Source organism: Callithrix jacchus, chromosome 20 (genome assembly GCF_049354715.1).
Source record: "Callithrix jacchus isolate 240 chromosome 20, calJac240_pri, whole genome shotgun sequence".
In the NCBI taxonomy this organism is placed as follows: Eukaryota; Metazoa; Chordata; class Mammalia; order Primates; family Cebidae; genus Callithrix; species Callithrix jacchus.
The window spans coordinates 42,150,521-42,172,090 of NC_133521.1; the positions used below are offsets into that span (position 1 = coordinate 42,150,521).

General features: G+C 48.7%; 1 protein-coding gene across 10 annotated transcripts in view; it reads right to left on the reverse strand.

Moving 5' to 3' along the window:
* MEAK7 (MTOR associated protein MEAK7) overlaps positions 1-21,022 on the reverse strand; it is a 33,725-nt gene extending 12,703 nt beyond the window's left edge. For 2 of the 10 annotated variants that reach the window (XM_008986311.4, XM_078357880.1), the window contains exons 1-4: positions 20,959-21,022; positions 13,348-13,525; positions 10,429-10,659; positions 60-204 (exon numbers count right to left, since the gene is read on the reverse strand). In XM_008986311.4, the coding sequence (XP_008984559.3) occupies positions 60-204; positions 10,429-10,659; positions 13,348-13,500 (529 nt within the window). In that variant the 5' untranslated portion in view covers positions 13,501-13,525; positions 20,959-21,022. Of the gene's footprint in view, positions 1-59; positions 205-10,428; positions 10,660-13,331; positions 13,526-20,900 lie in introns of all 10 variants that reach the window. The other 8 variants (XM_078357886.1, XM_078357885.1, XM_008986313.5 and 5 more) reach the window with 4 other exon arrangements.
* Positions 21,023-21,570: the final 548 nt, after the last annotated feature.

The window sequence follows — 21,570 nt, forward strand, 5'->3', positions numbered from 1 at the left end:
GAGACAGCGGGTCCCACCCCACGGCAAAGGCCGAAGCCACCGAAGCCACCCACACTTGCCTTGTAGCTTCATCTCAGAGAGCAGCTGAGCAGCCAGCACCTGCACCCGTGGGGAGCGCCCTGGGGCTTCCTTCCCAGTCCAGCCTCTCAGCTCCTGTCTGTGGCTTAGCACGTGTACCACAGAGCCAACCAGATCCTCTGTAAACTTAAAATCACAATTTTACCATTAAAAGCAGTTTCACCATAACCTGAGACCTATGTCACATGCCCACGGAGAAGGGCAGTTTAATGCCAACTGTGATGAGCCACAGTGTGGGGAAAGGTCATGCAATGTAAGTAGCTATTCGGTTTTCTTTTCTGGGTTTTATTTTTTTTATTTATTTATTTTTGAGATGGAGTCTTCCTCTGTCGCCCAGGCTGGAGTGCAGTGGCGCGATCTCGGCTCACTGCAACCTCCACCTCCCGGGTTCAAGCAATTTCCTGCCTTAGCCTAAGTAGCTTGGATTATAGGCGCCAGCCACCACGCACGGCTATTTTTTGTATTTTCAGTAGAGATGGGCTTTCACCATCTTGGCCAGGCTGGTCTTGAACTCCTGACCTTGTGATTTACCTGCCTCAGCCTCCCAAAGTGCTGAGATTACAGTTGTGAGCCACTGCACCCAGCCGCTACTAATTTTTCTAATGATACACTCGGCTGGCCTAGAAGTTTTTCCAAAGCCTTCATCCAGCAGTTCTGACTTCAGCCCAATGGTACAGGGATTTAGGGCTCGCCAAGGATGGACACCTCCACGACGCCTGCTGTCTTCATTGCTCAAACCAACAGGGCGATTTGCTGAGGCCCAGGAGCTCCCCCTCCAGAAAATCCCTGATCTTCTCAAATTTGGTTGAGAGCTAAGGTGTATTCCGCTGTACGACTTTTTTCTGCAGTTTTGCTTGCTTCCAACGAGGAAGGCAAGTTTTCGTCTTCCATGAGGATAGAGGGCAGGCAACTGCTTTCTGGAGTTGGAGCTGGCTTCCAACAGGGAAGGGGAGTTGGAGATGTTCCGGCTTCTCAGATGGCAGAGGGCAGTCTCCAGCCTGGGCCCCACTCCTAGGAAAGTAGCTGAATGAGGCTTTGTCTTAAAAATTCTTGACAACTAAAACATAAGATTAACAAGCAACTGGTCTTACCTGCTCCTTACCATTACAGCACTCAGAAACTGTACAAACTGTGTGAGCATCTGTTTCTTTCGCTGTTTTGTTTATTTGCAGTCTCTGTTTTTGCCGTTTCTGTCTTTTCTCCATTTGGTTTAAACAACTCTACCTGACTTGGGCGAATACAAGGGAAAGTTCCAAATGACGGGGGAAAAAGGCCTCTGAATTGGCTAAATCCCCACAGCTGGGAAGAAAAAACAGAGGAAATAACAAGGCTACAAAAAGGAAAAAAGACGATGACTTCCTGAGGGACTTTATTTCCATAACCTTTGCTAGCCAAGCACCAACAGACAGACCCGTGGCGGCTGCTCAGTGGCCAGCTTTCTGCCCTTTTTTCACAACAGCCGGAGTTTGCTTCTTACATCAAATTCTTTCTGGTTTGACGTCTGCGTTACTTTTGAAATATGAGTCATTTGTCCCCGGTAAAATACGACAGTCAGATTTAAAATGATGGCTTTAAGAGCTCAAAGGTCAAAGTCAGCCCAATTAAAAGCTAGGATCTAAGATATGTGTATGCGCACTTATACTTAAAGGGACATAATGCTTTCTTCTCTCCTTGGGTCTTGTTTTTTGAGAAAAGAAAAAAAAAAATCTGTTTCCCTCTCAGTCAAATGAATTGTCTTCTCCATTTACGACTGCAGGTCTCTCAGTCCTCTTGCCACCCCCGCTGTATGAAGCACCTAAAATAACTTCTAACGGCCTGGCATTCCTTGAAGAAAACAGAGAAGGCGTCAGACTCCTTTATTCTTTTCTCTTTTTAGATGGAGTTTTGTTCTTGCCCAAGCCGGAGTGCAACGTGTGATCTCAGCTCACTGCAACCTCCGCCTCCCAGGTTCCAGCAATGATCTTGCCTCAGCCTCCCAAGTAGCTGGGATTACAGGCATGTGCCACCACACCCGGCTAATTTTTTTATTTTTAGTAGAAACGGGGTTTCACCATGTTAGCCCGGCTGGTCTCGAACTCCTGGCCTCAGGTGATCCACCCACCCCGACTTCCCAAAGTACTAGGCTTACAGGTGTGAGTCACTGCACCCGGCCCCAGACTTCTTTTTGAGAGAAATTTGTTTTTCTTTATGGAAACTGGAAAGTATCAACAGACCAGTTCCTCTCAGATCTTAAACTGCTTGCTTTTGTACTGTTACCTGATTTTTCTTTTGGTCTAAAATAGTTATTACTACTTGGGCTACTCCTTAATAAAACCAAAAGTTGGTTCATTGAAAAGATCAACAAAAATCTGAAAAAACCTTTAGCTAGACTAAAAGAAAAAATTATTGAAATCAGAAATGGAAATGGGGGGCTGGGCACAGTGGTTCACTTTAGGAGGCCAAGGCAGGTAGATCACTTGAGGTCAGGAGTTCAAGACCAGCCTGGCCAATGTGCTTTCGAAAGCCTGTCTCTCCTAAAAATATAAAAATTAACTTTGGGAGGCCAAGGTGGGAGGATCGCTTGAGGTCAGGAGACTGCGACTAGCCTGGCCAACATGAGAACCCATCCCTACTAAAAGTACAAAAATTAGCCAGGTGTGGTGGTGTGCAACTGTAATCCCACCTACTTGGGATGCTGAAGCGGGAGAATTGTTTGAGCCTGGGAGGTAGAAGTTGCAGTAAGCAGAGATCACTGTACTCCAGCCTGGGCAACAGAGTGAGACCGTGTCTTAAAATATATATATATATGTTAATCAATTAATTAATTAAATATATACTGATATTAGCCAGGTGTGGTGGCGGGCAACTGTAATACCAGCTACTCAGGAGGCTAAGGCAGGAGAATCACTTGAACCCGGGAGGCGGAAATTGCAGTGAGCCAAGATTGTGCCACTGCACTCCTTCCTAGGTAACAGAGTAAGACTCTGTCTCAAAAACAAAAACAAAAACAAAACAAAAAAACAAAGAAAGAAAAGAAAGGTGGGGCCAGGCGCAGTGGCTCACACCAGTAATCCTAACACTTTGGGAGGCCAAGGCAGATGGATTGCCTGAGCTCAGGAGTTCAAGACCAGCCTGGCCAACATGATGAAACCTCGTCTCTACTAAAAATACAAAAAGTTAGCCGGGTGTGGAGGCACACACCTGCAGTCCCAGCTACTCAAGAGAATAGCTTGACCCAGGGAGGTGGAGGCTGTCGATCACATCACTACACTCCACCCTGGGCGACAGAGCAAAGCTCTGTCTCAAAAAAAAAAGAAAGAAAAGAAAAAGAAATTGAAGTGGGGACCTCATTACTGCTTTTGGGAAAATAAGGACTATTTTTATTTTTAAATAAACCAACAAACTAGATAGAAGAAGGTTCATGGGCTCACCCTTTCTGGTTTCAAAGCTTAACTACACAGCCACAGCAATGCAGACAGCAGGTGCCACGCTACACACGGAGTCTACACCGCCGAGTCCACGCACACTTGCCGTGCAGCTGCATCTCAGAGAGCAGCTGGACAGCAGCACCTTGCCCATTTCAGATAAAAAGGGTGCAGCTTGAATACTTACAGAAATGTCTTCATTACAAAATGCACTGTAAATGCATCACGTGGCCCAGTCCTTTGATGAGACCCAGGATTCAATGTGGGCTCCTCCCAGAGTTCCAAGGCCCAGTTAAAAGACAGAGACTAAATTGAAAACCACCTATCTAAATAAAATTGATCTCCTTATAAAAGCCTATGGTAGATTTCTATAAAATGGTTTGGCATCCATTTTAAGTATCCTTCTAACACACTGACACATACGGTCTTTCTCTGCTTTGGATGTAAATTTCACTATCCGACTTTCACCTGAGTTCCTCCTGTAATGTGCAAATTTAGGGCTATCTAGCTGTCAACTGCCTGGAATCATGAAGCAGGTTATCAAGACACTGGAAGTTTCAAATAGAAAAAAAATACAAGGGGTCCTTGTAAATACATAAGATCTACTTCTATCTGTGTATCTAATACATTTATATGTGGTATATACAATGTGCTCTAATTAATTGGCTTAAAGAAAAAGGGAAAAACACTTAAATACTTTATCAGAAAAATAGAAACTTTAAGCCCAAATGCCTTTTCAAGTTCACATGACTTCAGTGAATCTTTTTTTTGAAAGCAAGTGTCATTCTTGTTGCCCAGACTGGAGTACAATGGCACGGTCTCGGTTCAGTGCAACTGCCACCTCTCATGTTCAAGCAATTCCCCTGCCTCAGCCTCCTGCGTAGCTGGGATTACAAGTGTGTGCCACCATACCCAGCTAATTTTTGTAGTTTTAATAGAGACAGGGTTTCACCATGTTGGCCAGGCTGGTCTCGAACTCCTGGCCTCAGGTGATCCACCTGCCTCAGCTTCTCAAAGCATTGGGATTACAGGCACAACCCACCACACCCGGCCATAATTTCAGTGAATCTTAATAAGTTGGTTTTTAAATTATTGGTAAAATAAAATAAGAAATGTCTTTAGAACAGCCAGTATATATTATTGTTTACATTTGTTGGTCAAGCATTTTAGACTTACCTTGCTAGACATTAGAATATGTCAGAATTTGGCATGAAGGTTATAAAGCTATAAATGAAGCCCAAAAGAATTATCTCTGTGTAATTTTTTAATAAATAAGGCATTTAATATTGTTGGTTTAATAAAAATAGCTAAATCCTAACTTATCGGCAAAACAAAGCATGCACCGTTTTTTAGCCTTAAATAAATGTTCTTAATGGTTCTTACTTAGACAAACAACTGAAATTTATAGGCTATAAAAATCCTTAACAGGTCATCTCCTTGGGAGGTAACATAAAACAAAATGGTTAACAGGGAAATAACCGTAAATGATGACTATCATCATTTTCATAAGTACTCTAGGTAAACTATTTTTAAAAATCAGGTAAATGGAGTGAATGCTTGTAAACAAACTTGTCACATAGAGTCTAAACTTACATCGAATAAAATAATATTCGTTAATGTTGATCATTTCTAAATTTTTTAAAGAAATTATTCAAAAATTTTTTCCTAAAAGATGTGTTCTTGGCCAGGTGCAGTGGCTCACACCTGTAATCCCAGCACTTTGGGAGGCCAAGGCAGGTAGAGCACCTGAGATCAGGAGTTCGAGGCCAGCCTGGCCAACATGGCAAAACCCCACCTCTACTAAAAATACAAAAATTAGCTGGGCATGGTGGCATGCACCTGTAGTCCCAGCTACTCAGGGGGCTGAACTGCTTGAACCTGGGAGACAGAGGTTGCAGTGAGCCTAGATCTCACTACTGCACTCCAACCTGGGTAACAGGAGTGAAACTCTGTCTCAAAAAAAAAAAAAAGTCTTCTTAAAGAAAAATAATTTTAATCTAATTCAAAGGTTATTTATGAAACAAGGTGAAAGGAATCAGTAAGTAAGAGATGTAAAGGAAGCTGAAGTTACAGTTCTTACAGTTCTACAAAGAGGTATTCTTGGTAAGAAAAGTTAAAAGGAAAATCATTTTATATGGGAAAGAATCCTGTATGGTAAATTCTTCTGTCCTCAAATAACATGACTGTTTATTTAAGAAAGTGAAATGTGAAGGATAAAACAGGAAGTTCAAGCCTGTCATCAATGTTTTGTGTAAGTCATAAGGTTTGTATAAAGATAACTTATGGTCGGTCAGGCACGGTGGCGCACACCTGGAATTCCAGCACTTTGTGAGGCTGAGGTGGGAGGATCACCTGAGGCCAGGAGTCCGAGACTAGCCTGGCCAACGTGATGAAACCCCATCTCTACTAAATATGTAAAAATTAGCTGGGCATGGTGGTGCATGCCTGTGGTCCCAGCTACCTGGGAGGCTGAGGCAGGAGAATCTCTTCAACCTGGAAGGCAGAAGTTGCAGTGAGCTGAGATCAGGCCACTGCACTCCAGCCTGGGCGACAGATCAAGACTGAATCCTAAAATTTTTTCCTGGCTGTAAGTCTTTAAAATAACATTCCATTTTTTTCCTTCTTTCTCTTCCTTTCCCCACTCATTGTTCCAATTGGAAATCACTGACAATTAAGCTGTGCTCTTCCTAGAGCCCTGAGAACTAAAGCTAGACAACTTAGACTTTGAAATGACAGCAGCCTGTTTACATACACAACATTCCCACACCCCTATTTACATACATAACCGTTCCCACACCCCTATTTACATACATAACCGTTCCCACACCCCTATTTACATACATAACCGTTCCCACACCCCTATTTACATACATAACCGTTCCCACACCCCTATTTACATACATAACCGTTCCCACACCCTTGCTATTTACATACATAACCGTTCCCACACCCCTATTTACATACATAACCGTTCCCACACGCCTGCTATTTACATACATAACCGTTCCCACACCCTGCTATTTACATACATAACCGTTCCCACACGCCTGCTATTTACATACATAACATTCCCACACCCCTATTTACATACATAACGGTTCCCACACCCCTATTTACATACATAACCGTTCCCACACCTCTATTTACATATATAACCGTTCCCACACCCCTATTTACATACATAACCATTCCCACACCCCTATTTACATACATAACCGTTCCTACACCCTGCTATTTACATACACAACCATTCCCACACCCCTATTTACATACATAACCATTCCCACACCCCTGCTATTTATATACATAACCGTTCCCACACGCCTATTTACATACATAACCATTCCCACACCCCTGCTATTTACATACACAACCATTCCCACACCCCTATTTACATACATAACCATTCCCACACCCCTATTTACATACATAACCATTCCCACACCCGCCTGCTATTTACACACATAACCATTCCCACACCCCTGCTATTTACACACATAACCATTCCCACACCTGCCTGCTATTCACACAGCCATTCCCACACCCCTGCTATTCACACACACAACCATTCCCACAGCCCTATTTAGACACATAACCATTCCCACACCCCTGCTATTTACATACATAACCATTCCCACACCCGCCTGCTATTTACACACATAACCATTCCCACACCCCTGCTATTTACACACATAACCATTCCCACACCCCTGCTATTTACACACATAACCATTCCCACACCTGCCTGCTATTTACACACATAACCATTCCCACACCCCTGCTATTTACACACATAACCATTCCCACACCCCTGCTATTTACACACATAACCATTCCCACACCCCTGCTATTCACACACATAACCATTCCCACACCCCTGCTATTTACACACATAACCATTCCCACACCCCTGCTATTTACACACATAACCATTCCCACACCCCTGCTATTTACATACATAACCATTCCCACACCCCTGCTATTTACACACATAACCATTCCCACACCCCTGCTATTCACACACACAACCATTCCCACACCCCTGCTATTTACATACATAACCATTCCCACACCCTATTTACACACATAACCATTCCCACACCTGCCTGCTATTCACACAGCCATTCCCACACCCCTGCTATTCACACACACAACCATTCCCACACCCCTATTTAGACACATAACCATTCCCACACCCCTGCTATTTACATACATAACCATTCCCACACCCGCCTGCTATTTACACACATAACCATTCCCACACCCGCCTGCTATTCACACACACAACCATTCCCACACCCCTATTTAGACACATAACCATTCCCACACCCCTGCTATTTACATACATAACCATTCCCACACCCGCCTGCTATTTACACACATAACCATTCCCACACCCGCCTGCTATTCACACACACAACCATTCCCACACCCCTATTTAGACACATAACCATTCCCACACCCCTGCTATTCACACACACAACCATTCCCACACCCCTATTTAGACACATAACCATTCCCACACCCCTGCTATTTACATACATAACCATTCCCACACCCGCCTGTTATTTACACACATAACCATTCCCACACCCACCTGCTATTCACACACACAACCATTCCCACACCCCTATTTAGACACATAACCATTCCCACACCCCTGCTATTTACATACATAACCATTCCCACACCCACCTGCTATTTACACACATAACCATTCCCACACCCGCCTGCTATTCACACACACAACCATTCCCACACCCCTATTTAGACACATAACCATTCCCACACCTCTGCTATTTACACACATAACCATTCCCACACCCCTATTTACACACATAACCATTCCCACACCCCTGCTATTTACACACATAACCATTCCCACACCCCTGCTATTTACACACATAACCATTCCCACACCCCTGCTATTCACACACACAACCATTCCCACACCCCTGCTATTCACACACACAACCATTCCCACACCCCTGCTATTCACACACATAACCATTCCCACACCCCTGCTATTCACACACATAACCATTCCCACACCCCTATTTAGACACATAACCATTCCCACACCCCTGCTATTCACACACATAACCATTCCCACACCCCTGCTATTTACACACATAACCATTCCCACCCCCCTGCTATTCACACACACAACCATTCCCACACCCCTGCTATTTACATACATAACCATTCCCACACCCTATTTACACACATAACCATTCCCACACCTGCCTGCTATTCACACAGCCATTCCCACACCCCTGCTATTCACACACATAACCATTCCCACACCCCTGCTATTTACATACATAACCATTCCCACACCTGCCTGCTATTCACACCATTCCCACACCCGCCTGCTATTCACACACACAACCATTCCCACACCCACCTGCTATTCACACACACAACCATTCCCACACCCACCTGCTATTCACACACACAACCATTCCCACACCCACCTGCTATTCACACACACAACCATTCCCACACCCACCTGCTATTCACACACACAACCATTCCCACACCCGCCTGCTATTCACACAACCATTCCCACACCCGCCTGCTATTCACACACACAACCATTCCCACACCCGCCTGCTATTCACACACACAACCATTCCCACACCCACCTGCTATTCACACACATAACCATTCCCACACCCGCCTGCTAGTCACACACACAACCATTCCCACACCCCTGCTATTCACACACACAACCATTCCCACACCCGCCTGCTATTCACACAGCCATTCCCATACCCACCTGCTATTCACACACACAACCATTCCCACACCCGCCTGCTGATACACAGACTTCGGAGTAATACGGCCTCTGTCTGTTTGCTGCTGCTGTCTTCCCCTTTTTGTTTTCTGTGTTGTTTTTCTCTCTTCCTCCCCCACTATTTTTCCTTCGCAGGACATGAGACCGCACAGCCTGCTTTTGAGCTTCCCTAACAACGGGGGCCCCATCTGACTAGGAGTGACCATTCCGGCCGTGACGGATCAGACAAAACCCAAGCCCTGACACTCATTTCCTCTAAAATGCTTTCTCCAAAACATTTGTCAAAGACATGGGGGAAGAAATGTGAGAGGAAAATAAAAACTCAGGACTCCATTCTCTCTGCCACAGGGAAAAATTACGCTAAAAGCGGAGTCATGCAAGAAACTGCCTTTTCTTTTATTCCTAAGCAGAGAGCTACAGACAAAAGGTTTAAAATCTCCACAGCTGGCTGGTGCGGTGGCTCACACCTGTAATCCCAGCACGTTGGGAGGCTGAGGCGGGCAGATCACCTGAGCTCAGGAGTTTGAGACCAGCCTGGCCAACTTGGTGAAACCCCTCCTCTACTAAAAATAAAAAGATCAGGGTGGGCTTGGTGGTGCATGCCTATAGTCCCAGCTACTCAGGAAGCTGAGGCAGGAGAATTGCTTAAATCCCAGAGGCAGAGGCTGCAGTGAACCAATATCACCTCACTCCACTCTAGCCTGGAAGACAGATCAAAACTCCGTCTCAAAATATAAACAAATAAATAAATTAATTAAATTTCCACAGGTAGTGACTGTGCTCACCTGATCGTATGTAAAGTGTCAATTTACGGAGCACAAGGCAGATACATAGTGACTCTCCCCTACCTGCTCCCTTCCTCTAGCAAAATGTGGATTCAGTAATGGGACCAGACCCTCCCTCTTTCCCTTGCAGCCTGCTTTTCTCCTTTAAGTCCTGAAGGCCTCAAAATCATCTTTAGAGAAGGGCACAGACCTCACTCCCAGACATGCCCTTCATCATGGCAAAATAAACTTCAACTGATCGAGACCCATCTCAGATACCTGTTGGTTTACTCCTCCATCTGCCATGTAACTGGCCTCTGCCCCCGACCCATGGTCCCCAAGACTGCTGAGGAGGCTGGGAAGGGCCTCGCGGCCTCACTACCTTTTGGACTTCTCTAGCCTTCATGGAACCTTCTGTGGCAGAAATCATTTTCACCATGATGAGACTCTTCTCCTCGGAGCTTCCTTTCAACAGGTGGGACATGGATGCTGTGAACTGCTCCTGGGACACGTTCTCACTGGGCCCCTTCGCCTTCCCCGTCAGGTCAACCCTCCGCATGCCATCATACAACCTGGTGACCATATCCAGGGGAAGAGCTTCCCCGACGTGGTTCTGTTGGGGACAAGCAGAAAAAAAATGGTTAGACAGCGCATGAGGTGAACTTGGTAGTGTTGTGGAAGTTATCAAGATATTATTTTAGGCAGAAAGAGAGGAAAAGGGGTCCTTGGGAAATTTGCATCTTTTAAAGAAAACGTTTCTCGTAAAGCCCCTGCTCTTAGAGCCAGGGCAGCAACCTTTGATATGCAAACGCAGGCCATCAGAAACTGGGTCCACTTCACATGGCACTTCCCGTGGCCTTCTTGCCCTTTCCCCACATGTTCCTGGCAACATGGCCACCTCCACATGTCCCCACATGGGTAGAACATCCAGGGCACCCTGCATTTACATATTAAAAGGCTAGAGTAAGACGGTCAGCTTTTTCATGGCTACCTGAATGACATGCCTGGTCAAACCAATCCCCCTGAGCCCTATGCAAATCAGACACCTCCTCCAGCCTCTGCATATAAACCTGGCTGATGTCTACCATACTTGGGGACCTCTTCTTTTGGCTTTGGAGGTCCCCCCTCTCTGTACAAGGGAGCCTCTTCCTTCCTTCTTGCCTATTAAACGCTCTGCTCCTTGAAACCACTCCATGTGAGTTCATATCATTTCATCTAAATCGGTGTGAGGATGGAGAGGTGTTCCTCCACTCATCAGAGCAGTCGCAATAGTATCCCACGAAAATAAGAAGGGGGGCCAAGACCAACCTTGGCCTTTTCACAATGCCACCGACAGCTACCAAATGCTCCTGCATCTCCAGGGCAGTGTTCTCTCACCTAAGGGCCTCACACCACCCAAGCGTCCTGGGTGTGGCTCACCTTGGCCATCCCTCAGTCTGCTCCCATCCTGCTTCTAAACTCTCCGTCTCCTCATTCCTGCCTCTGGCCCCCATCTGATCTTCACTGTGCTCTGAACATCATCTTCATTCTAGATTCTAGCAGGTGCTGTTTGCATGTCTGAATTTATTAACATATATAACATATGGCTGTGTTAGGCTAATGTGGTCTCTATATTGGGGGTTTCCAAATATATCAGCTTTTACTTCCTGTCCATGTCCCTTGGGCTCAATATGCATTTTTCATTCATTCTTATTTCAATTTTAAATTTAGTTTGTTGGGGGTTTTTTGAGACAGGATCTCCTCTGTCACCCTGGATAGAGTGCAGTGGCTCAATCACAGCTCACTGTAGCCTAGGCCTCAGAGGCTCAATTGATCTGCCTACCTCAGCCTCCTGAGTGGCTGAGATGTCAGGGGCACGCCACCACACTCAGCTAATTTTTGTATTTTTTGTAGATAGGGTCTTGCTGTATTGCTCGGGCTAGTCTCAAACTCCTGGGCTCCAGTGATCCTCCTACCTTGGCTTCCCAAAGTGCTGGGATTACAGGTGTGAACCACCATACCCAACCTATTTAATTCTTAATTAATGCCTGGATGAAAACATCATTTTCCTTTTTTGCTTGAGCATCAAGTCTGCTTTGGTCCTGGATTTACAACGAAGTGGAAAGAGGGAGCAAATCACACACCAATCACATCCTGCACAGCAGGGTCTGCGAGCTGGGCTCTCCTGTAACAAACTGCCGTGTGGACTCTGCTCGTCCCAGCATCAACATTCAGCAGCTCTTTTAAGGCAGGCTTCCGCCCTCTCCACTCAAAAAGAGCACCCCTATTTTGGTCAATGTCTGCAAAGTCCTACTGGAAAAGCCATCTCTCATCCTTTCCAAAGGAAACTTCATTCCATCGCCAAGGTCTTCTGATTAACTCTTCGCCGTTTTTATCGAGACATTACCACCCACTCTACAGTCAAGTCTGAAATAGGCCTGGCCGGCTCCGCTCGTTCCCGCAGGCCTGCTGGGGCGCTTCTGATCTAGTGGAGCTGCACACACGAATGCACACGCATGCACAACACATGCACACACAACCACACGGCTGTGAGCCAGATAACCTCCCTGCCAGTTTCCTCATCTGCTCGTCCTCTGCACATTCTCCAAGAGGAAGCAGGCCGCTAGGATGGCTGCCTGCACTACCAGGAAGATGAGCTGACGGCATCTCCTTGTCAGTGTCTTGCCTCAGTCTGAGCACTCAAACCTGCAGTTGAGAGCCCCAGGCAACGGGACAAAATATGGACAAATGGGCAGTTTCAACTCCCTGCAACATGAACCCTGAGTCTGAAATGTCATTATTTTGTTAGAAATATGACAAAATTCCTAGACATCGAGCACGTACACATTCTAGAGGCAAAGCTGCACCTGACACGTCATGGTTCCCGGACCTGCGAGTCCACAAGGGCAGACCCGTCACCCCATCTGTCTCCCCATCTCTGGGAGGGCAATTAGGAGAGACGTGGTTCAAGACACACAGGAAGCAGGCTTTCTCCTCTGATGTTAATCTCAAGTCAGAAATGTCCCCAAAACGGCGTGTAAATCATTCATCATCTACTCCAGTTTCCTTTAGTACAGATAAGAGACTATAGATTTCAACACGCCGTCTATGGCCATTTCACAGACATGGCAGAGCACAGGCGCTGCGACAGAGGCCACATCGTTCACGAAGGCAAAACTAGGTCAAATCTGATCCTTTACAGAAAACCAACCTTTTAGTGCTTCATTACAAAAACAAGAAAACAGATTCTGGCCTGAGGACCACAGAGTACAGGGCCCTGCTCCCAACTAAACGGGAACCACTCACTGGTGGTTACTCTTGCCTGCAGTGCCTTCAGAGAGAAGGATCTGGACGAGGCATTCGGGCTGCTTTTATCTGATGACAGAGCATCAAACAACTCATCGATCTCAGCCTGTTCCTCAGGAAGGAACTGTGAACAAAAGCTCTGCCCCCCGCGGCTTCTGCTGTTGCCCATCTCTCCAGGTATCTGGCAGAATTCTCTGCAGAAAGAAAAGACACAACGTTAGAAAAATCAAAATTTAATCATCACAGAAAATAAATATTGATAATTATATGGTCAGGTTAATACATACTGGTTTAGACGCAAAGTGTTAATACTGATTTAGGCGCAAAGTGTAGCTAAAACACATCAGAGCTACATAATAATTGGGTTTTGTTTTGTGTTGCTAAGGCGGGATCTCACTCTGCTGATCAGGCTGGGGTGCAGTGGCACCGTCACAGCTCTCTGTACCCTCAACCTCCTGGGCTCAGGCGATCCTCCCCATTCAGCCTCCGAAGTAGCTGGGACTACAGGACCACATCATGATTCCTGGCTAATTGTTTTGTCTGTCTTCTGTAGAATTGGAGTCTTGCTATGTTGCCCAGGCTGGTCTCCATCTTCTGGCCTTAAGTGATTCTCCTGCTTTAGCCTCCCAAAGTGTTGGGATTAGAGGTGTGAAGCACCGTGCCTGGCTAATAGTGTTTCAATGTGGCAGAAATTAATAGTTGATACAAACGAAGCTGGAAAAGCCCATCCTGACTCCCATGACCTACTGAGACACACCCATAATTGTCAAAAAGCCCGGGTTTATTTAAGAACACAGTGCCCAAGCTAATATACTCAAAGGCAGAACAAAAAACAATCTGTATTTTAATTAATCTAAATATTCATTTTTTTAAAATTTCAGATAAGGTCTCACACTGTAGCCCAGGCTGGAGTGCAGTGGAGCGATTTGGGCTCACTGCAATCTCCGCTTTCTGGGTTCAAGTGATTCCCCTGCCTCAGCCTCCTGAGTAACTGGGATTACAGGAGCGCACCACCACGCCCAGCTAATTTTTGTATTTTTGGTAGAGATGGGTTGGTCAGGCTGGTTTTGAACTCATGACCTCCTGATTTGCCTGCCTTAACCTCCCAAAGTGTTGGGATTACAGGTGTGAGCCACCGCGCCCAGCCTAAATATTCATTCTTTAAAACCAGAGCTGGAAAAAAGATGTACCGAAGGCTGAACAATCAATGTATTTGACTAATCTCACCTTGAGAATACTGCTACACACTAGTTGGGAAGCTTTTCCTTTGTGGTCCTGGCTCTGCCTCCTCCTAGCTGTGTAGTCTTGGGCAAGCTACTGAAACTCTCTGCCTCAGTTTCCCCATTCGTAAAGCAACAGGAGTCACAGTCTAGCCTCAGAAGACTGCCGTGATAATCGACCAAGTCAACCAAAGCAGTGGGCCAAGACGCGCCCGCGCTGATGTTGGCTGTACGATCCCAGCCCGCGGGCATCATCTGTTTCAGGCACTGGAGGAGCATTAGCAGAGACTGGAACCAACGGCAGGTGACCTGGGGTCTTGTTCACTGTCACAAACCTCACTATAGGAAAAGGTCAAGCACCAAGAAATCGAGGAATTCAAACAAAAGAGCATGGTTAGAAATGAAAAAATAAAACCTCCTAAGAGGGAAGGCGCTGTGACTGTTAATTCCTGGCCCAGGACATTTTCTGGAAACCCAGTGTCAATGAGACTGCTGGAGACACAACCCCCCTCTCCCGCACAGACAACTCGGTAAACAAAGTCACCGCAACAGCAAATTATCTCCCAAGGGATTCAGCCAGTAAGGGAAGGGCCATACTGCTAAGGTGGGGCATGAACCACAGTCCCCATCAAGACCTGACAATTCAAACCTTCAAAGGATAACAGGGTATGGTCAGGATCTCTCTTTTTACCAAGATGAGATTCACCTAACATAAAATTAACCACTCTCAAGTGTACAGTGGCATTCAGTACACTCACGATGTTATGTGACCATCACAGTTCCAAAACATTTTCATCACCCTCAAAGAAGAGCCTCTCCCTGTGGGGAATCTCATCTCATTCCTCCCTCCCACATCCCCTGGGAATCACCCGTCTATTTTCTGTCCCTATAAACTTCCATATTCTGGGCGTTTCACATAAATGGAATTACATGGCTGGGCGCGGTGGCTCACATCTACAATCCAAGCACTTTGGGAGGCATGGCGGCTCACACCCACAACCCGAGCACATTGTGAGGCGCAGTGGCTCACACCTACAATCTGAGCACTTTGGGAGGCGCGGTGGCTCACACCTACAATCCCAGCACTCTGTGAGGTGTGGTGGCTCACATCTACAACCTGAGTACATTGTGAGGCACGGTGGCTCACACCTACAATCCCAGCACTCTGTGAGGTGCAGTGGCTCACCTACAACCCAAGCACTCTGGGAGGCGTGGTGGCTCACACCTACAACCCAAGCACTCTGTGAGGCACAGTGGCTCACACCTACAACCCGAGCACTCTGTGAGGCGTGGTGGCTCACACCTACAATCCCAGCACTCTGGGAGGCGCTGTGGCTCACACCTACAATCCCAGCACTCTGTGAGGCACAGTGGCTCACACCTACAACCCGAGCACTCTGTGAGGCGTGGTGGCTCACACCTACAATCCCAGCACTCTGGGAGGCGCTGTGGCTCACACCTACAATCCCAGCACTCTGGGAGGTGCTGTGGCTCACACCTACAATCCCAGCACTCTGGGAGGCGCTGTGGCTCACACCTACAATCCCAGCACTCTGGGAGGCGCTGTGGCTCAGACCTACAATCCCAGCACTCTGGGAGGCGCTGTGGCTCACACCTACAATCCCAGCACTCTGGGAGGCGCTGTGGCTCACACCTACAATCCCAGCACTCTGTGAGGCGTGGTGGCTCACACCTACAATCCCAGCACTCTGTGAGGCGCAGTGGGTCACACCTACAATCCCAGCACTCTGTGAGGTGCAGTGGCTCACACCTACAACCCAAGCACTTTGGGAGGCGTGGTGGCTCACACCTACAATCCCAGCACTCTGTGAGGTGCAGTGGCTCACACCTACAACCCGAGCACTTTGGGAGGCATGGTGGCTCACACCCACAACCCGAGCACTTTGTGAGGTGCAGTGGCTCACACCTACAATCCAAGCACTTTGAGAGGCGTGGTGGCTCACACCCACGATCCCAGCACTTTGTGAAGCCAAGGCAGGAGAATCACTTAAGCCCAGGAGTGTGCAACCAGCCTGATCAACACAGCAAGCCCTCATCTCTACTAAAAATTTATTAAAAACAAGCTGGGCACAGTGGCATGTGCTTATGGTCCTAGCTGCCCCAAGGCCGAGGTGGGAGGATGGCTTGAGCACAGGTGGTCAAGGCTACAGTGAGCTGTGATCATGCCGCTGCACTCCAGCCTGGCTAAGAGTAAGACCCCGTCTCTAAAATAATAATAAATGGCATTATATGATACGTAGCCTTTTGAGACTCTCTCTCTTCTTTTGGCATCACATTTTTGAGGCTCGCCTATGCTGTAGCACGGGTCAGCATTCCACTCCCTCTTTACGGCTCCTTAGTATTTCGCTGTATGAATGGACCACATTTTGCTTATCCATCATGAGCTGATGGACACTTCCGGCCATTATCAACAGTGCTGCAATGAACACCTGTGTACCTGAGTCCCTCTGTTCCCATTTCCGACACAGACACCTAGGAGTGGACATGCTGGGTCACATGGTCATTCTGCGTTTAACATTCTGAGGGCTGCCATGGCGCTCCCCACTTCATAGTCACTTCATCAGCAAGGCATGAGCTTCTCTCCCCACACCGCCACCAAAGCGTGTTATTGCCCTGCCTTTCACGTGCCAGCCATCCTCGCAGGGCACGGGCCTTTGACAGGCCTCACTGCAAATGTGCCCCCTGCACAGGAAGTCTCCAGTGGGGGGCTCCTTGGAAGGGGACTGGGGTACACTTTGCAGAGACAGGCTGGAAACCCGACGCAGCTTGGGGCTCTCCCCACACACCCCATCTCATCTCACTGCTTCCCCTCCTCAAGTTTCACAGAAGCAGGAGAGCCAAGAAGGAAAACCTCCAGCCCAGGCTCAATCTCCACTCAATGGTGCGTCCCCAGCTCTGAAACAGAGGGGCTGAGTCAGAGCCCTGCAGGGACACAGCCCAAGCAGTCACAACAAGGCAGACCCAGCCTCTGCATCAACTCTAAGAGGCTGCAAGGTAGGCCACACCACCTGTGCCTAAGCCCCGGGAAACAACTGTATCACGCAGGGCTGCATTAGGACACAAGCCATTGTAACCTGATTTCTGAACATTCGCTGGTTCCGGAGGGGAGAGTGCAAAGCAGAGCTGGACGGGACCCTCACAGGATTGACTCTGTAATAACATTCACGCATCACACACCCCTGCTGGAGGCTCTGTGAAGGGTCCATAGGCCCAGGAGAAATTACAGTGCAAAATGTCAATGCCCACTGGGTGAAGAGCAGCAGGGACACGTGGTGGTCAGAGCTGCACTTTCAGCTCCAGCTCCCAGGCGGATGGGAGAAAGGTATGGGGCTGGGCAGGCGCCGACAGACAGGACAGGAGCCCAGAAATGCTCCGAAGCAGCACAGCCCACGGCAGGCCCAGGAGATGCCAGGAAAGGCACGGATGCAGAGCAAGGCTCGCAACACGTTTTACCAGCAAGAAAGAGGAGGGTGTGGGGGAGCCTCCAGTAGAAACCCCAGGGCTGGTGCCAATGACATAGGAAGATGGGCAGCCCCTAAGAACACAGCGCTGTCCACAGCATTGCCACTCCTAGTGCCTACAGAGTGCAGTGAAGGGACACATCTCTGAACATCTCAAGGACAGTCTGTCTCCTTTGAGAGCCCCTGCCAGACAAGATGAAGAAACGGCAAAGGTGCTCCACAGTCCGTCCATCCTCGCCCCAGTCTCTTTCATCAGGCCAGACATCTAATTAATTCTGAGGAGGACATGAAGGCCTTTCACGCATTCTTCTCTCTCTCTCCAAACCCAAATTCCTGAACTCTCAGTCCCTGGCAAGTGTTCTCGGTGTCATGGGACTGTAAGCTGCGCATAATACAACCCTGTGCTGGCCTCGAGACTTCCGTGGGTCTCCTTGTATCAAGTTCTCCCAAAGGACAAAAGCACGCTGGTGCTGAGCACACATCAAGGGTGCTTGTGCCAGTGGGGCTCAACTGGGGACACGTTCGTACCCCAGAAGACATTTGGCAAGGACTGGAAAAGTGTGGTTGTCACAACCGGGGGAGGGGAGTGCCACTGGCATCTAGCAGGCAGACGCCAGGGATGCGGCTAAAAGTCCTACAATGCACAGGACGGCCTCACGACAAGCAAGCGTCTGTCCCAGACATCAGCAGGGCTGAAGGTGAGAACACCTGGCTTCTGAAGAGGTGGGCAGGGGACAAAATGGAAGCCAGGTGCAGTGGCTCAAGCCTACAGTCCCAGAACTTCGAGAGGATCATTTGAGGCCAGGAGTTTGAGAACAGCCTAGGCAACATGGTGAGAACTCCTCTCTACCAAAAATACAAAACTTAGCCAGTGTGGTGGCATGTGCCTGTAGTCCCACCTATTTAGGAGGCTGGGGTGGGAAGATCGCTTGAACCTGGGGGGAGGAGGTGGCAGTGAGTCAAGATCATAACACCACACTCCAGCCTGGGTGACAGGAGACCCTGTCTCAAACAAAAAACAGAAAGTTCAGCAGCCCACAATAAGTGGCCAGGATTTTTTGTGTGGCCAGACTCTTTAGTGAGGCCCTTAGGCCCGTCTGTGTACTTCGTTGTAAAATCTGGTTTTAGCAAAAAAAAAAAAAAAAAAAAAAAAAAAAAAAACGAAAAAAAGAAAAAGAAAAAAAACCCACCACACCACCCATTGCTACCTGATCACCATTATCTCTTCACTCCTTATCTAACCAGGTGCAACGCTTAGGTCAGGGGTATCCAATCTTTTGGCTTCCTTGGGCCACACATAAAACCCACTAACGATAACTGATAAGCTCGTGTGTGTGTGTGTGTGTGTGTGTGTGTGTGTGTATGACAAAAAAAAAAAAAAAATCTCATAATGTTTTAAGAAAGTAGACGAATTTGTGTTGGGTGTCTTTCAAAGCCGTCTTGGGCCGCATGCAGCCCACGGAGTGGACAAGCTCACCCCAGGTAATGTCTGATCACCCTGATCGGCCTTCAGTAAGAATGTCTTCAGTCAGCTTACCGAGAACCCACTTTACCCCTGAGGTTTCCTTAGTCGTTTTCCATCCACTGATCCCCACCCGGCTCCCTGGCTTCCCACTTGCCCGTGCTCTCCTCAGCGTGGAGCCCAGCCTCTCTCCTTTGCTACAACATCCCATTGCTGTGGTCCCTACACCCACTGCAATGGTCTTGAAGAATTAATGTGCTTCTAATAAGCATCATTAAGTCATTTCTTTAACATAAGGTTGAGAAGATGAAATAAGGTAACCCAGGGCATCCAACCTGCTTACTGAAGGTCAGAGACAGAATAACAGACCCAAGACAACAGAGAGTGGCTCCCTGAGTTCTTGTCTGGGAACAGGAGAAACTGGTCTGCTTGGAAAGAATGAAATTTGCTCCGCTTCAGTGCTGGAAAGGCTGACTGTGCAGAACGGGACCCACAGTTCCCACCTGTATGCCTCAGTCACCGCCTACTCAGAGCTTCTCCAACAGGCAGTTACATGGGTGCTTCCCAGCCTGCCCACCAAGCCCCAACTCTCTATTCCGAGGGTCCCACAACCCTAGAGCTGGGGAGATTCCAGCTCCCTGATGTGGATAGGCTTCAAGTCCTGTCTGTCTCTCAGAGCCAGAGGCCCTTGTGTGAACGCGCAGCTTGAGCTTGCGGGTCAGAAGGTAACCTGCCCTGCGCTGGCCACCTACATGGCCGGGGAACAGTTATCAGCTAGTTGTCCTGGAAAAGTCCAGCAGGGTGTGGTCAGAGTAAGAAGGCAGACCCACTCCACATACACTTCAGTGTCTACCCTAGACTGGTCTCCTCTCCGGAGGCACCGCTCCCCTTCCGCGTCTACACTGGCTCTGAATCCCCCTTCAACATGTCTGGCCTGACCCTGGGGAACGCACCTCCCCACTCTTTACCCTGACCACATGAATAGCGGGAGGTGCAGAGTGATTCTGATTCCACTAGAGGAGCTTCCCTCCATCCCTCCCAGTCGCCACCCCTCTCCTCCTCCCTCCCCTGACCTCTGACCTCTCTCCTCCCTCCTCTCCCTCCCCTGACCTCTGACCTCTCTCCTCCCTCCTCTCCCTCCCCTGACCTCTGACCTCTCTCCTCCTTCCTCTCCCTCCCCTGACCTCTGACCTCTCTCCTCCCTCCTCTCCCTCCCCTGACCTCTGACCTCTCTCCTCCCTCCTCTCCCTCCCCTGACCTCTGACCTCTCTCCTCATTCCTCTCCCTCCCCTGACCTCTGACCTCTCTCTTCTCCCTCCCACGACCCGAGGGCCTGGAGAGGCGTGGGCAGCCAGGGAGGGGCAAGACCCAGGCCTACTCTGGGCCCATCTGCTCCAGTCTGTACCTCAGCTGGGCCCACGCCTCCGGGTCTGCTCACCGAGGCCCGAGGCCTATGCACCTACCCCGCCGGACTTCCAGGCGCAGATCGGTTGTCCGCACCGGTCCAGCAGCCCACAGGTTTCCCTCAGGAGCCACCCCTTCCCCGTTGCCAGGCAACACTGCTGACGGGCAGTTATTTTCCCCAATCGTGGAAGCGAAAGCAGAAGCGTGGGGCGGAGCCAGTGGTGACGCACCTCACAGGAAGTGGGCCGAACCCGGTGGGGCGTGGCCGGGGCGGGGCCTCGGTCTGCTGGAGGAGCGGCTGCAGTGCCAGGAATCCGGCCGGGCTGCTTGCGTCCGGAGACGTCACCAGGAGAAGGTGGCCAATGACTCAGCCCAGGCATCGCCTAGGGCCAGCAGCCGTACCTGGGGAGAAGGGGTGTCTGGGCTGGGCGCTGGAGCGGAGTAGCCAGGGTGTGGGAGATCCTGGGGGAGAGGCTAAGCTTGGGGTGAAGACACCTAGGGAGGAGAGTGGCCCACGTGGAACGGAGAGGAGGCCGGACCCGCCCTGCAGAGGCCTCTGCAGTGCTGCCTCGTGGGCCTGGGCCACTATCCCCCGACTCCCCCGCGTGCTTGTTCTGGCCTGGAGCCTAGGACCGCCTCCCCTCGGGCCTCACGCCGCTGCCTCACCCTTC